Source organism: Antedon mediterranea, chromosome 1 (assembly GCF_964355755.1).
Source record: "Antedon mediterranea chromosome 1, ecAntMedi1.1, whole genome shotgun sequence".
Classification (NCBI taxonomy): domain Eukaryota; kingdom Metazoa; phylum Echinodermata; class Crinoidea; order Comatulida; family Antedonidae; genus Antedon; species Antedon mediterranea.
The window spans coordinates 36,867,024-36,885,090 of NC_092670.1; the positions used below are offsets into that span (position 1 = coordinate 36,867,024).

The 18,067-nt window shown below is 34.7% G+C and overlaps 1 protein-coding gene across 4 annotated transcripts; it reads left to right on the plus strand.

The window, feature by feature from the left end:
• Positions 1–3,643: 3,643 nt before the first annotated feature.
• LOC140052985 (uncharacterized) lies at positions 3,644–16,404 on the plus strand. 4 transcript variants are annotated; one of them, XM_072098466.1, is made up of 14 exons: positions 3,644–3,752; positions 5,772–5,918; positions 6,533–6,659; positions 7,229–7,336; positions 8,809–8,881; positions 9,571–9,642; positions 10,065–10,195; positions 10,529–10,654; positions 12,299–12,372; positions 12,560–12,722; positions 13,298–13,371; positions 13,996–14,055; positions 14,771–14,824; positions 15,147–16,404. In XM_072098466.1, exons 2-14 carry the CDS (start codon positions 5,784–5,786, stop codon positions 15,201–15,203), a joined length of 1,254 nt encoding a protein of 417 aa, XP_071954567.1. In that variant the 5' UTR covers positions 3,644–3,752; positions 5,772–5,783; the 3' UTR covers positions 15,204–16,404. The 4 variants fall into 4 exon arrangements, with proteins under 4 accessions (XP_071954567.1, XP_071954583.1, XP_071954581.1 ...); XM_072098482.1 differs by having other exon boundaries at positions 13,319–13,371; XM_072098480.1 differs by lacking the exon at positions 3,644–3,752 and adding an exon at positions 3,762–3,773.
• The last annotated feature ends 1,663 nt before the right edge of the window (positions 16,405–18,067 follow it).

The window sequence follows — 18,067 nt, forward strand, 5'->3', positions numbered from 1 at the left end:
AATCGGACAGTGGAAATACATTATAACAACGGATCTTACCAACGCTTTCTACCAAATTCCACTTTCAAAACCGTCTATGAAATATTGCGGAATCGTCACTCCATTTCACGGTGTCAGGGTATATACCCGTTGCGCAATGGGCATGCCGGGGTCAGAAACCGCATTGGAAGAACTTCTAAGCAGAGTAGTGGGTGATTTTTTAGAAGAAGGTTCAGCTACAAAACTCGCTGATGATCTTTACTGCGGCGGTAATACAGTTGAAGAGGTCTTGAACGTATGGAGAAGAATCCTTCATGCACTATCCAACTCAGGACTACATTTATCCGCTACCAAAACCGTTATCTGTCCTAAGACTACTAACATTCTTGGGTGGATATGGAGCCAAGGGACACTCCGAGCTAGCTCTCATCGCATCTCAACATTATCTAGCTGCCCGAGACCAGTCACCGTGACCGGATTACGATCGTTCATTGGCGCATTTAAGATGCTATCTCGCGTTCTCCCGCGATGTGCACCTATTTTGTCACCTCTTGAAGCTGCTGTCGCTGGACGACAATCCCAAGAGAAGATAGACTGGTCTGACGAATTGCTCGCTAGTTTCGCAAGTGCGCAATCTATCCTCAACTCACCACACACGATTGCCATCCCACGAGCAAGTGACCAATTGTGGATTGTAACTGATGGCGCCGTCAAGAAATATGGCATAGCTTCCACCTTGTATGTCTCCCGTGACAGCAAACCATTACTCGCTGGTTTTTATAGCGCTAAACTACGCGGACGACAAATGACCTGGTTACCATGTGAAGTCGAAGCTCTTTCAATTGCCGCATCCACAAAACACTTTAGTCCATTTATCATACAATCCGCACATCAGGCACACATTTTGACAGACAGTAAGCCATGTGTCCAAGCCTACGAAAAGTTGTGCAGAGGTGAATTCTCTGTGAGTCCTCGGGTTTCAACCTTCTTATCCACTGTTAGCCGCTATCACGCATCTGTTCACCACCTCGCAGGTTCCGCAAATATGCCGTCCGACTTCGGGAGCAGGAACGCACAACCTTGTGACGCTCCTTCTTGCCAAATCTGCTCTTTTGTCCAACAAACCGAAGACTCTGTTGTTTTCCAAGTGAACATTAAAGACGTTATATCTGGCTCCACAAAGCTACCTTTCACTAGTCGTCCTGCCTGGCTGGCCATCCAGTCTGAATGTCCGGTCCTACGACGCACTCACGCTCACCTTTCTCAGGGTACTCGCCCCCACAAAAAAATCACAAACATTAAAGATGTCAAGCGCCTTCTACGATTTTCTACCATAGCCAAGGATGGTCTTTTGGTCGTTCGTAGGGATGAGCCACTCGCACCCGTACGCGAATGTATTGTTGTTCCTCGTGATGTCCTCGAGGGCCTTCTCACAGCACTTCATCTGCGTTTTGACCACCCTTCGTGCCATCAGCTTAAAACGATCGTTCGTAGATATTTCTTCGCTCTCGACATGGATGCCTCTGTGGAGCGTATCTCAGCAAGATGTCACCACTGCGCTGCCCTTCGCTCTATTCCACATACCGTTATCCCGCAGTCCACCGGAGACCCACCCGATGCAGTTGGTACCACCTTCGCTGCTGATGTAATTAAGCGTGAACGACAACTTATTCTAGTGATGCGAGAGTGTGTAACATCATTTACAGTCGCGTGCATTATCGACAGCGAACGTCACGACAGTCTACGAGACGGTTTAATCCGCCTTTGTATTGAGCTCAGGCCTCTTGACGGCCCACACGCTGTAATTCGCACCGACCCTGCTCCTGGATTTGCTTCGTTGGTCAGCGATAAGTTGTTAGCGCACCACAGAATAATGATTGAGCTAGGAAGAACCAAAAACCCAAATAAGAATCCAATCGCCGAAAAGGCCGTACGTGAAGTAGAAGACGAACTTCTTACACAAGAACCCACTGGTGGATTAGTCACCCCAACTATGCTCAAAATTACTATGGCTTGCTTAAACTCTCGACTACGCTCATGTGGTCTCTCTTCTAGGGAGATGTGGACACAACGCGACCAGTTTACTAACGACCAAATTCCTCTGTCTGACAGTCAATTAATTATCTCACAGCACAAACGTCGTTTAGCCAATCATGCACATAGTGAAAGATCAAAGGCTCCAACGGGCCGTTTTCCAGCAAGCTCCGATATTGATGTTGGTGATCTTGTGTACGTCTTAGCCGATCGCAACAAGTCAAAGGCCCGTCATCGCTATCTCGTAACGTCGGTTGATAACACTTGGTGCAATATCCGCAAATTTATCGGTTCTCAGTTACGTAGTACGGCGTACAAAGTCAAGCGTACGGAATGCTACAAGGTTCCCTCGTCACCATCTCCTCGATCGCAACATTATTACCAAGAGGACTCGAACAGCGATGATGCTTATCAAATTCCTGAGCCACCGCATACAGAAATACCTATTGAGCTGTCAACCCCAGCCGATCACGCTTACCAGGTTGATCCATTGCCTGCTGGTACCGACTCAGAGTTCTTAACTCCTGCTGCTTCTGATGATGTCCGCCCTCTCACCGACCTTCATAAAGTCGTTATTCCACCACCAGTGATAGAACCCAGACGATCTACTCGCAGTCATCGCTTACCCACTCATCTTAACGATTTTGTACTTGACAAGTGATTCCTGATAAGTATTGTGGGGCAGAATAATCCCCAAGCTGGAGGGCAGTCTACCCGATGAAAGCTCGTTTTTCAATTTTTTATATATGATTCACAGTTTGTTCCGATTTGCCGTTTTTGTTGACTTTGTTTTTTTTGAGAAAAGGAAAAAAAAAAAAAAAAAAAAGGTAGTCACGCCAGTTTGGCTGTTATGTCACGTACGGCGCTCCATGTGAGCCCCCTCGTTGTTGTTGTTTTACATACGAATGTTTACTGTTTGCTTTGTTAATAAAGTTACATTATTGTTATACCTCAAGTATCGGTTATTCAGTTGTATTATCTGTGTGAGTATTGTCTATATTATTACCAAGTTGGCGCAGAATGAATTTTGTCTACACAGAATTAATTTTGTCCACACAGAATTAATTTTGTCGTTACAGAATGAATTTTGTCGTTACAGAATGAATTTTGTCTTCACAGAATTAATTTTGTCCACACAGAATTAATTTTGTCCACACAGAATTAATTTTGTCTACACAAAATGAATTTTGTCTACACAGAATTAATTTTGTCGCCACAAAATGAATTTTGTCTACACAGAATTAATTTTGTCAACACAGAATTAATTTTGTCTACACAGAATGAATTTTGTCGAGACAAAATGAATTTTGTCCACACAGAATAAATTTTGTCAACAAAAAATGAATTTTGCAATACAAAATGAATTTTGTGTTGACAAAATGAATTTTGTATTGACAAAATTAATTATGTGTAGACAAAATTGTAATATTTCGACAAAATTAGCAATGTCCCAAACGGCGCCCCGTATTGTAGCTTGTATAATAAAATTTCTAATAACTGTATTTGAACAGTATATTTTTTGTGTAAATACAGTACTTGTTTTGTATTTCTATTATCTAAGTAAAATAAGATAGTCAATAATAGAAATTGACTATGGTCACACGTCGTTGTTGTTCGAGCATGCTCAGTAGTTAGAAGCCGGGAGAGGGAGGCGCATACGTACGTCACAACTTAACACACCTCTCAAATACGCAGGAAGCGCATGATGCACAAGAAATCAGCGTCCGATATTGAAAAGAGTAAGTAAATGTGTAGTAAATGTAACGTTCTGACAGCTTTATTTAAATTGAAATTTACAGTAGCGCCGATTAATCAAAAACGTGTTTATATAATAGAAATATATCTAGGCTAGGCCTGTTCCGTCCGCTCTACTACTAAAACGTCATTTCCCACGCGCACGGAATGGTAGGTAGCCTAGGCCTAGGCCCTAGCCTAACCGAGGAGAGGAGAGACAGGCTACTTACTGCTGCTGAACTGAGAGGGCATTTATTGGCGCTAGTTCCGTTTCGCACCTGTCATTTATTTCGACTCAAAATGTGTTAAGAAACTTTATCGTGAGTACCACACCTTAGAATTAGGCCTCAAAAATACTTTTACGAAGGAGATCACACAAAAAGTGACAAATAAATGCTTTAAATTGATGAATTTAGTTTCTCGCACATCGGTTCGTCAATTTCGCATACGCCATGTTCAATGTTGTTGTTTCTATGGAGCGCCAAAAGAGCAATTATAATAGAGGGCTAAAAACTCAATATAATGCGTATATTTAATGCATTTATTGGTGAAAATTACGTTCAATTTTAATATATTTTGCCAATGTCAATGCAACGAAAATGTTACTGTTGATACCCTACATGGTTTTCGCAGTTTTCGTTAACTTTTAAGAATGAAAATCGACAAATTCATAATCCATATACATGCATGTACTGTATGTAGTTTTTATACCTCAATGATCTAAATAATATTCGCCCTCTTAGTCTTAGGCCTAGGCTAGGTAGTGATGCTGATTTAGGCCTAGGGTTTTGTTGCATTGACATTGACAAAATATATTAAACGTAGTTTAGGCCTAAATCAGCATCACTACCTAGCCTAGGCCTAAGACTAAGAGGAATATTATTTAGATCATGAGGTATAAAAACTACAGTACATGCATGTATATGGATGATGAATTTGTCGATTTTCATTCTTAAAAGTTAACGAAAACTGCGAAAACCATGTAGGGTATCAACAGTAACATTTTTGTTGCATTGACATTGGCAAAATATATTAAAATTGAACGTAATTTTCACCAATAAATGCATTAAATATACGCATTATATTGAGTTTTTAGCCCTCTATTATAATTGCTTTTTTGGCGCTCCATAGAAACAACAACATTGAACATGGCGTATGCAAAATTGACGAACCGATGTGCGAGAAACGCGTCTGTATAAATTCATCAATTTAAAGCATTTATTTGTCATTTTTTGTGTGATCTCCTTCGTAAAAGTATTTTTGAGGCCTACTTCTAAGGTGTGGTACTCACGAAAAGTTTCTTAACACATTTTGAGTCGAAATAAATGACAGGTGCGAAACGGAACTAGCGCCTCCTAGTGTATATATAGTGTATAGGCTAGGCCCTAGGCCTATTTTTATATATTATTACTAGAGAGACCTGGTTCAGGTTGTCTAGGAAGACTAAGCCAATCACAATATGGATAAGAGGCTAGGCCTAGGCCGAAATTGGATGTTGCGCCTCAATGAAAAAAGAAGATATTTGCGTCAACTGTGATATTTCAACAGATTTTGTAGTCCTGAGTACACATAAGGCCTAGATAGTATAATAAATTAAATTAAGTGTACCACAATAATCGTTGACATTGTTATTAATAACAACATCATATACTCAACAATTTTTAATTTTTAGTAAATCTACTAGGCCTAGTATAGTAAGCCTAGCTAGGAACAATTTGAATGAAAATACATAATTACATTGCATAATATTTTTCAGTATTATTATTTGATAAAAGCAAAGCCCAATAATCTTAATAATTTAATATCCTAGACTAACATTGATAAATAATGCAAGTAATAATAATTATTTATTAATAACGTAAGAGAATAAATTATTATAAATATAAAATAAACGATTGGCCTACCTAGTACTAGGCCTATGTTTTTATAAGGAAAACGATAAATTAGACAGCAGGGATTTTCTTTTTTTGTTGCGCAATCATTCAAATTGCTCATAACAATTTATGTGTTTTGTTTTTTTCCAGTAAAGTAGCACCATGAGTAAACCAAATGCATACAGAACTCCAAGCTCAACAAACAATGATTCAAAAGCACTACTGACATGTCCGTATGATAAAAATCACAAAATATCAGCGATGCGCTTTCCATATCATATCAGTATCTGTCGCAAGGTATAATATAATACTATATTAGTGCTTTAAAGAATCATTCCCTTCAGTTTTTTTATAAACACAGTAATGCATATGTATTACTTTAAAAATATTAAACCAGGTCATTCCTTGTTTTATTGTCAATTGATAAAAAGAGAAAAACAATGAAGTACCTAAGGTCTTTAGGCCTAGCCTAGCAGGCTTAGTTTTTTAGGCCTACCTGGTAAACAGCAGTAACATATAAACATTGTACCCAAGCTATAGGCCTTGCCTGACATTGTTGCTGCAATAGTTGTCTTTCTGTTTTTGCCAGAATCTGTTAATACAAATTGGGAAAACCTGGTTACATTACTTCCATTTGTTTTGGCTCTCATGATTTGATCGAAAGTTGGGTGAATCACAGAGGAAAAACAAAAATATCAATCCATGCGCGATGCATGTTGGGCTGCTTAACTTATTAGAATCTACTTAATTTTCAAATTTTACCAATTTAAAGGACAATATATAGTTTGTTTTTTTTAGTTCGTTACCTTAAATTAAAACTAAAAAAAACATAGAAAATGGATCTTTAAAATGTTATACTAGCAGCTTTGAATATTTCTATAAGTATTTAAATGTTTCTTATTTCATTTCAGAATCACCCAACGGTAGATTTGGCTACATGTCCATTTAATGAACGCCATATGTTTCCACGTCCGAAATTAAACTACCATGTAACAGTTTGCCCTGATAGGCGAATTATTGAACAAGACATGTTGTATGGTAATGTTGTGTGTACACATTATATATTGACTAGTTGGTACAGTATAAGGCGACACTTCCAAGACCCAAATATGTAAAAACAGTATCCAACAACCCTGTTCTGGAGACACCCTATTATGAGTCAGACATATTTTTTGATGTCACCTTAAAGATGTATTGTCCCTTTGAAAAAATATTTTTTTTAATTTTTTTGTTGAACATGTCATAATGTCACATGATATTTATTCACTTTGACTAAAAATTGGATCGGGGGAAAAAAATGATTTACTTGAAAAAACTGTAATTTAAAGCAAAAAATAGTCAAATTGGCTGCCAGACAATGGGTTTTTGGTTGAATTTAACTGTTTTTTTTGTCATTATAAGTTAAAACATTATTTTTTTTTGTTTTTTTATATGGAAGTGATTAACTTTGTTAAAACTACAAAATGGCCTATTTAAAGTCTGATTTAATTAATCTTTATTTTTCGAATTTTTGAGGGAAAATACATCTTTAATAGATGGTTTCTAATAATCCAGAAATATGAATTGAAATTTATTTTAATGGATGTTAATTTGTATTTTTTGTTAAGACTCCCTGAAACAAAAGGGTGATGCATCCAATTATAAAGGGTGTACAGATGTACCGTCCTATACCAATACTTACCAACCACCGCCATGCTCTGAGAACTGGGAAGAAGGTAACTATAGTGTATATTATTTGTATGTAAAATCCAAAGGTAAATTACTGCAATAATGACAATGCTCTGAGTACAGTACAAAAAAAATAAGCACTGAAAAACTGGCAATGCTGTCGGTGGTAGTGACTGGATCTCAAAATAAAATAAGCAAAAAGCTATTACAAAACAATAAAGTGAAACAGTCAGAAACAATTGCAGAGCTTTTGGGGAACACAAGCCCTTCTTCAGTATGGGTCAGTCTAATTACCGAAAACAAACCGAAAACAAAATTTAAAAAATCTAAATACCGAAAACAAATTTTGTATAATATTTTTTTTAATGTCGCCCTCTATTGATGGGTGTTTCTAAAGCTAAGACCATACAGAGGCGCAAAAGTCATGGAAGACCCTAAGAAATGGTAGTGTGCACAAAATACAACTTAAAATCGTACAAATTCAATGAAATAGATTACATTTACTTACAAAATCTATAAACCCATTTCGTTTTTAGTCTTTTAAAAAAAAAAGCATGATTTTATCTAACTTTGCGTTTTTTCGTCCCCGGTTTTCGTCACTTATTAAGTGAATACTGAAGCGATTAAGGATAAAAACGTTATTTACTCGACTACAGTAATTTTACTGAATAGATTTTATTGTGAATCCTTTATAGTGAGCTTGTTTTAAGTATACTTTATAGTCCCTAGTATCTTTGTATAATTATCTTTGAAAATCTATAATTAAATCGATCATGATTAACCATAGTCAATTTACTTTCTAATTATTGTAAGGAGTAATGCGCTGGTTTCTGGATCAAAAATCGAAAGACTAAAATTAAAATATTTTTATAGATTCTGTAAGTAAATGCGATGTTATCATTGATTGATTGCATGATTTTTAGTTGTATTTTATGCACACTACCATCGTAGGGTCTTCCTTGGCTTTTGCGCACACGATTTTCTCTCTGTTATGGTCTTAGATTTAGAAACACCCATCAATAGAGGGCGACATTTAAAAAATATTATACAAATTTGTTTTCGGTATTTAGATTATTTTATTTTGTTTTCGGTTTGTTTTCGGTTGTTTATGGTTGTTTTCGGTTGTTTAGGGTTGTTTTCGGTAATTAGACTGACCGTTCAGTATTTGTTATGTAATAATGTATATTTCATATTTAATGCAAATATCTGCATATTTTTTTTACCATTGATACAGTATGAGGTCAATTTGGTCATTCTAAATCATGAGGTGTAGAATTCTCTTTGTCATAACTTTTGATTAAAAAAAAGTTTTTAGTTAATACAGAGAACATTTTACCAGGACCATCCTTATAATAGTACAGTACTGTCAGCAGAATAGGTCACCAGACTGTATTTGGTATATTAAAACAGAAACACAGCCCAGATCAATAAATCCAGTACAATATCTCTATGCATAATTCATAAACTAAAACAGCTTCAATTCCTTGCTCCATCTAATTAATGTTTATTTTCCCTACAGATGTACAAAATGAACGCACGTTTGATTACGATCCTCCGGAACGTTTGTCTCAAATCTATCGCAACACAAGTGGGTAAGTTTTTAAATTTTTTAGCTTACAGCTCTCTCTACACTATCAAACTTTATGTGACAAACAAAAAATGCGATGCGCCTATATTTGGACATGATGATGTTATGTCACTACCATATTTAAGCATATCACTACCATATTTAAGCATATCACTACCATATTTGGGCACATCACACTTTTTTGTTTAGTGGTTCTTTTACTGTACTCTGCTACTCTACTTTGTAAGCTGTGTTATTCGGTGTAATACAGTAAAGGATTTAACAGATTTAAAAGTGTCTCCTAATCCCCGTCCTAATCAGTGGCATAACGGCTCTGAGCGCTCACTAGCTAAACTCGGGGACCCCGGAGCTTATTGGGGCCCATGAGCAGTGCCCAGAGGAAAAAACAGGCATTAAAGTACGCCGAAAAATGCCAAAAACGCCCGAGGCCTCCAGTTATGATATTTGGTGGGCCACTTGGGTTTCCTTTAACCTTGAGCCTCTGCGTTACGCCACTGATCATAATAGTTGTGTCCATTTAGTAGCAGGGATTTTTAGTGTTAACATATAGAGTATCTCCCTTGTTCATTTCATGGTAAAGTGTCCCATTATTAGAGGTGTCCCCTAAATAGGAGTGGTTTAAACCGGTCAGGTAAAACAGTTCATAAATGCATATTTATTGATTTGTCATTTTTCTACCTACTGTACCAATAGAATGACTCCTTCTGAAAAGCGTGCCCACAAAGAATACCTGATTCGACAAGAAGAACGAAGAAAATTGGGATTGTAAGTCAATGAATTTATAATAATAATAATTCACTTTAAATAGTAATTACAGTATAATGCTTGATTCTGAAAAAACTGTGATTGATTATTAGCAACATAATGCATGTACTATATTATGAAATCCATGGCAAATTATTAAAAATAATGACAATGCTGTGGGTATAATTGGCTGTATCTCAGCGGAGATACAAAATAAAATAAGCAAAAAGCTAAATCAAAACGATAATTAAAACATCCAGAAAAATTATCAGAGTATTCGAGCAACACTAGCCCTACTATTATTTTTAATATGTATTCCAATTGTTGTGCCTGTCATGACATTTTTTTTTGGTTTCATTATAAACTGAAATTATTTTTTTGTATTGATTTATGATTATAGTATATTTAAATGTATTTTTATGTATATTTTTATATTCCTTAAGACCACCAGAGCCAGAGAGGTTTAGCCATGACTCCAAACCACCAGCATTAATACCGTCTTCAAAGCAAGGTCCTTTGAGGTTGCCTCGAGAACCCCCAAAGACATACCAACAAGTTAGTCAAACTGCTATTGGTAAGAAATGTGTCCGCCTCTTTAGTTATGTTGAATGATTTAAAATTGACTCTTTTATTAAGTAATTAAACTCTGAATGATGTAATACCAAATTTACCATGCAAAACAGTCCTGTTCACACAAAGATCACAAGAATCACTGTACAGTGATGTCACCACTCTTGAGGGTTCATCATATCGTATCAATGTGGACAGAGTTAAGAAATTTGTCCACCTCTTTAGTTTTATCCTGTTCACATGAGGAATCACTTTACACTGAGGTCACAAGAGTTCATTATATCGTATCAACGTGAACATAAGTGATTATTTAAACAGTTATTTTTGTCTTTTGAAGGTGGCCAGCAACTTGGTCTAATTGGTCTTGGTAGAGGAATGCTAATGAACAAACAGATAAAGATGGTAAGCCAGATTCAAGCTGAGGAAGCAAGGAAGGATGGCAAGCGGTCACCATCTCCTCAAGGTAAACACAATACACATACACACAATCTACCAAGCAAGTAAAATTAATGAACTATTACATTGTTGTTATAACCTACAAAAGGTGTTTAGCACCTGTTTGGTCTTTCCTTGCCTTTTATATTTGTTTGCTCCTCTTTGTATTGTATATGTCAGAAACTTGAATAAATAAAAAAAATAAATGAATAAAACGAAATAAACAAATAAAATAAATAGGTTTGGTATTAGACTTTATCCACCATATGTGTGACGTCTTTCAGAAATTCTTTTGTGGCAAACTCTATTCATACTTTTAACACTGGTGTTTCTAGAATGTAATTTGTAACTAGATGTTTTTAACATTTTAAAGATTCTTAATTTTACTATTTTATATTTTTACATTTCTTGTCATTTTTTTGTCCGCTTTATGTATATATATATATATATATATATATATGAGGAACGTCTCACTAAGCTAAATTGGCCTACACTATCTAATCGAAGAAATTATCTTCTGTTATCCTTTGTTTGTAAATCACTTATTGGAACGGTTGATTGTAGTAGTGTTCGTCAATCTATAGTTGTTAATGGCCGTCACCTTGATACACTTAAGTTCATTCATCACTATGCTCGAACCAATTGTCTTCATCATTCCGCTAACTATTAATATATTCCCTAGGTTGTGGGAAGAATTACCGGAAATGATTAAAAATTCTTTAATTTTAGACAGTTTTCAAATATTTTTAAATTCACTTAAATCACATGTTTTATATTGACTTTGTTGAATCGACTATTATGTATTTTATCCGTTTATTTTATATTGACACTGTTGATTCGTCTTTTTGTTTTTTAAATATTTGTATATAGTTTATTTTATATCATTGTTGTTACTTTGGGAGTACGGAACCTGAACTCTTGTTATAGTGATTAGGTTCACTTTTAGGTTCCTGCCTACTCCCTTAGTTTCTGTGTTTTGTTTATTTGTAACTGGTTTTTGGCAATAAATAATAATAATAATAATATATCTTTTAATCGGATTTGTTGATAACCGACATTTCTTTGTTTTTTACGAAGACAATAAAGTTTCTTATATCGTCATGAGGTAATTTCCCGATTGATCGTAATACAAAACGGTACTGGGTTTGGTCTACTAGCGTTCCTGCTCCCAACCAGTACATCCATTCATAGAAGCCTTAATGAAGTAAGCCTACCTGGTGGTGGCCATAGAACGGTCCCGAGATAACGACTATACTTCGGCTTTAGTCGATAGAAGATTGAATAAATTGTTAGAGATAGAGTATACGATGTTATGATTATGTGTAGATATGTGATTTGTTCTTTTTATTCCAATGATGTTATGTATTTAATAAATTTGTTATATCAATTAATTAAATTATCGTAGATTGCATATTATGCGATGAATATTATTTAATACATTTTTGATATATTATTATTATTATATTAATAAAAAAGATATTTGTTAGTATAAATTAAAAAATATTGATCTTAAGGAACTAGAGCTTCTTGTGTTGGGTCACTTGTTTGTTTCTATCTGAAATTTCTTATTTATTTCCATTTCTTTTTCTATATTTTTGTTACAACCATCTTCATTTATTGTATTTTACCTAGTTTTATTGCAAAACTGAAACGCTTTCTAAACTTTATTTAGGTTTTGGTCGTGGCATGGCAGCAAATTTTGGCAACGCATCAAATCAGACAAATGGCAAAACAGATGCTTCAGAGGTAGGTTATCTCTGTATTTAAATAGATTTCAGAATATATCTAATCCACAGCCGACCTCAGGTAAATAAAGTTGAGGTCATCTTTGAAAAAAAAAAGACAATTTTACAGGTCATATAAATGTGACAAGATTTACCCTATTCCTATCAAATTCTTGGGAATAAGAAAAATGTTTTGACAATTTTTCTAGGCCAAAATGTATATTAGAATGGTTGGCCGAGGGCGAGGAGGCACACCACAGTTGCGAAATAAGAACGCGGTTCCATCTGTAGGGGGCCTAGCTGATCAACATGCACAAAATGGTGATGCTGTCTGTATACCAGAATCAACAAGAAAAAGTGAAAAGGTTATTAGTAAGTGTGCTTTTGAATTATACTGTATTGTTTGTTGGACTGTCACATTGTAAACGTAATTGGTATGTAAAATATTCATTGGATAGATATGCTTGTATGCACATATTTTTATGGAGCATGGTGTGTTAAGCTCTGTCTACACTATCTAACTTTATGTGATTACAAAATGTGGTGTGCCCATATATATGGACATGATTTCTTCTAGAGAAGACCCCAAATGATGGCTTATTACTATGTTTTCATTTATGTACACACCTATATTATACTGTATAATGCCATTGTTGAACAAATAAATGTTTTTTTTAACTTTGATGATGTCATATCACTACCATATTAAGTATATTTAGGCAAATCACACTTTTTTTGTCAAACTAGTTTGATAGTGTAAGACAAAGCTTTACATCATTACAGATTTTACATTGATGCAACACGGAAATGCTTTCACAAATTCGTAACAAATTGTAACATTTTTTAAGATTATTGTGCAATGTGGTATAGGATGTTATTGCATTATGCTACATTGTTTTACATTTTCGAATAAATATACCAATTTAATTTATATTTTATTAAAACAGAAAAAGAAAATATTAAAACAGAAAAAGAAGAAAAGGTCAGCCAACCACTGTCCATTGACGACTCCTCTCAAGATGTGAGTTAATTTGCTATTACTTTTCATTAAATAGAAATAAAAAAAAATGCAAAATTATTATTTTAAACCGGTTCCTCCAAATAAAGATATGCGAAAATACTTTTTTTCAATTTATAGGCATATACAACTGGTCATTCTCAAACACCTCCCAGTGACTTACTCTCCCTGTTTGCATTTTAAAGTGTGGCCTAGCGGTTAAGACAGTAAAACCGTAATCCACAGCCATAACATCGGCAAGGGTTCAAGGCTCACTAGCTCAATGGTTCTGGTGGTAGAACAAGTCTTCTCGGATAAGGACTATAAACCATAGGTCCAGTGTCCATCTGGCTCATGTGCACTTTAAAGAACCTAGTACATCTTTCGAGACGAGTAGGGGGTTACCCTGGTGTATTAATTCATACACACACACTGTCGTGACACGATGGGACCCTTAGGGGAGAAGAATGTTGTTGAAACACCACCTTTGATCACTTGTTGCTGGAATTGGTGCTCTACAAATTCGTATATATATATTATTATAGGTTCTGCTGATTATGTCAATTGCGCCAATGGTTTCTTAGGCATAGTGTAAATCAATCAATCAATCAATACCTTTTTAACATAGCAAATTATTTTCCTATACAGGAATCAGAAGATGTTATCAGGAAAAAGTTGATAAGGAAGCTAACAAAGAAACTTAATGGGGTAAGTAAAGTATTTGACATTAAATTCTTGAGTAGGACTCGAACCCATGACCTCCAGCCTGGCGTTCATACATCTAGACCATCGAGCCGTAGTATGCATTGTGTACAGCACCAAGTCATTGTTATATACAGTACAATTATATTGGAGTATGGCAAAGCTATTTTGTTGAAATTAGCAAAAAATACTGTACTGAAAAAGAATCCTACACAAGGGTCCAAAAAAAGATGCTCATTGGCTTATTTCTGAGCTTTTATGGCATTACAATCACCTTAATAAGTATGCGTACAGACTGAGAATATTGTTTTTTTCTGTTTTTATTTTGTTGATTCAAAGTATTAACTGAAGAATGCTTTGAAGATACACCAGTCATTATTATAATTTTAATGAACCACCAGGATGTAGAGACGAAACCAATAATATGTAGTATCTATTAAACTTTGTACTAGGACCAGTCAAGGTCCAAGTAGTAGAGCTATAGCTTGATGTTTAACATGCTTGCCTTACAATCCCAAGGGTTCAATCCTGACTTAGTGCCAGGGTTGTAACTCGCAACTCTTCAACTCTTCCCTAAGCCTCAAATTAGTTTATTCATCCTGTAATTGGAGTGTATACTCGCTTTTGGATGCGTCTGAAAAAAAACAAAAAATCAAAATATCCTGATTGTGTTTTCCTATTAATAATAATTTATGTGTTATATATTATGTGTGTATTTTAGATACAAAATCTTGAAAAGAAAAAAGAAGATGGCAAAGAACTGACAGAAGAGGAGGTAAATCTTCATCTCTAAACTAAAGCTCTGTCTACACTATCAAGCTAGTTTGATTTGCCCAAATATGCGGTGATATGCTTAAATATAGTAGTGATATGATGTCGTCATGTTTTTATATGAGCACATCACATTTATTTGACGTCATACGTCCACTGGTACACATGTCATAGAGTGAACGTCAAAATGCCACTCAACAAACACTAAAATTTGCCAGTGGACATATCATAAAAATGACGTAATAGGGTAGAAGGGTCGACTATGTCGAAGTGAAAATCTAAAAGTCCCTAATGTTGACAAATACACCCACTTACCTTTTTTACAGGAACTGAAAATTGGGAAGAAATCCGAAGTAGTGAATCTACTCAACCAACTTACGTAAGGACACGGTTGTACGGAGTGGCAATATACTAAAACAACATCATCTTATCTGTGTCGTCGGTTTTAAGTGAGATTGTTCATGATTATGTGTATGATGATTGATAATTAAGCCGACAAGCTTAAAGATGTATTGTCCCCCAAAAACATGAAAAATGAATAAAATCAGAACTTTTAATAATGTTTTGACTTATAAAATGACAAAATAAACGATTAATTTCAACCAAATACCCATTGGCTGCCAGCCAATTTGACTATTTTTTGCAGTTTTTTCAAGTAAATAATTTTTGTTTCCGACCCAATTTTTTGTCAAAGTGAATAACTATTATGTGACATTAAAATGGCATATTCAAGAAAAATATTTTAAACAATTATTTTTTCAGGAGGACAATACATCTTTAAGACACACATTTTGTTACAAATAAATATACACATATTTTAAAGAATAATTTACATTTTAAATTGTTTTTTTATTTTCTATAACTCCATGACGTTTATATCTGTATAGTTCAACTAGCCTTATGCATTATGTCATATGATGTGAAGAGGTATTGCCGGTGCCAAAGAAAGCTGGCCATGTTCGCACTTGTTAAAGCACCAATATTCAATCTTTAACTGTCTTGTCTGTACCTTATTTAAATAGCTTAGTTTCGTGTTAAAAAGAAGTTTTTTTTATCTTTTAGCCTTTATTTTATAATAAAATCAATGAATGGAGAGAAAATGTTTTAATTTTATACCATGTACAAATGAACGAATCTTTTTCTTGCCTTTAAAAATAAAATATGTTGATTTATAATGTTGTTTGTTTAAAGGATGGAAAAAATAAAGGCGAAAAAAAAACCAAAATTGTTTAATCAGGGAAGTATATTAATATTAAAGAACTTTGATGTTTTTTAGGCCAATGATAAGTTACCCAAGCAATTAGTGTCATTTTCGATGTCATTATTCGATTTTTTGAAAAAGTTACAGCATGCAGCCATACGTCCTGGTATATCTACTGTACCATTTTTCTAAAAAATGTAATCATGCTTGGTTAACAAATCTTATTTTAGACTTTGTTATTTCATGATATTGTAAGTAGGCCTAGTTAAGTTAAACCTACCGTAGCATGTATATTATACTATATTTGGATGATAGTATTTTTTCCATTCATTTTACGTTTTTTCCAAATTCTTATATATAAATGTGATTAAACAGTGTATGTCATTTTAAATATGTATTGGATCTTTATGTAATTGAAAATAGATATCAAATCTCTTTTAAGAGAGTATTGACAGAAGATAATGGTATCATTATTAATGTTCAGCTTGTGACATGGATCTCAACGCGATCACAGCTTGTGACGCGAATCTCGACACGATCACAGCTTGTGACGCGAATCTCGACACGATCACAGCTTGTGATGCGAATCTCGACGCGATCAAAGCTTGAGACGCGAATCTCGACGCGATCACAGCTTGTAACGCGAATCTCGACGCGATCACAGTTTGTAACGCGAATCTCGACGCAATTCCACTTATTTAAATATATCGTGGAGGAATGTATACAAGCAAACCGGGGTACCCGATACACTGGCGGTATCATGTCTTGCGACAATAAACAATAAAATAATAGTATTGCGTCTTCTGACATCAACTATCGTCCCATGTGATAGGCATTTATTTTCTCCTGTTTTCTAATGTGCGAATGTTTTTCTTTCTTCTTTAGATATATTGTCCCTAGAAAAATAATTGTCGAATATACCATTTTTATGCCACATAAAAGTTATTCAATTTGACCAAAAATTGGATCGAAGAAAAAATATACCTGAAAACCCGTAATTTAAAGCAAAAAAATAGTCAAATTGAGTCAACGGGTACTGTTTTTGGTAAAATTTTATTATATGTTATTTGGTATTTTTATAAGTGAAATCGTTTTTTTCCTTGATTTTTTTTATGTGTCTATGCAAGCGAATAACTTCATTAAAACTGTAAGTAAGAAGGGAAAGAGTATAGTAGGCCTAATGTAAAAGCAAAATCATGGATACGGAAAGAGGCCTGCTGAGAGATAATTGGATTTTCGTTTGTACTTCAGAAGTTATGTATTCGGTGTCAATTATTGATTTGATAAATAACAATGTTTATTCAATATATCGGTTAACAACCCGGAGATACAGACTGCTTCTAATCGGTAGGTATTAAATATGTATTGTCCCCCAAAAACATGCAAAATGAAGATTAATTAAATCAGACTTTGAATAGGTTATTTTTTAGTTTAATTAAGTTAATCACTTCCGCAAAATTTAAACAAAAAACAAAATGATGTTCTTACTTATAAACCAACATAATAAAATTGTTAAATTCAACCAAAAATCTATTGGCTGGCTGGCGGCCAATTCGACCATTTTTGTTTTAAATTAAAAAATAAATTTTGTTTTAATACATCCAATTTTTGGTCAAAGTGGATAACAATTATGTATCATTAAAATGACATATTCAACAACAACAAAATTGTAAAGAGAACAGTAGGCTACATCTTTAATGTTGATCGAGACATCGGGAGGAATCTCACCCTCAGATCTACTGAAATTACCAACACAGAAAATAGTATAATTTTGCGTTTTACACGCATTCCATGTACAGTACTATATGATTCGAGTAAACCGTGTCTCATTTTAGGTAATTTTAGGTAATATACAGGTGTGCATTTGTCACGCATTTCTTTGTATTATGTTGAAGTTAGTAAAGACTGGTTGATATTTACACGCATTCCATGATACTATGGTTAGGATTCATTTTAGGGTTTGCATAATTATGCAGGTGTGCATTTGTCACATAATGTTATATTGAAATTAATAAACACGGACCGGCTGAGATATATACGCATTTA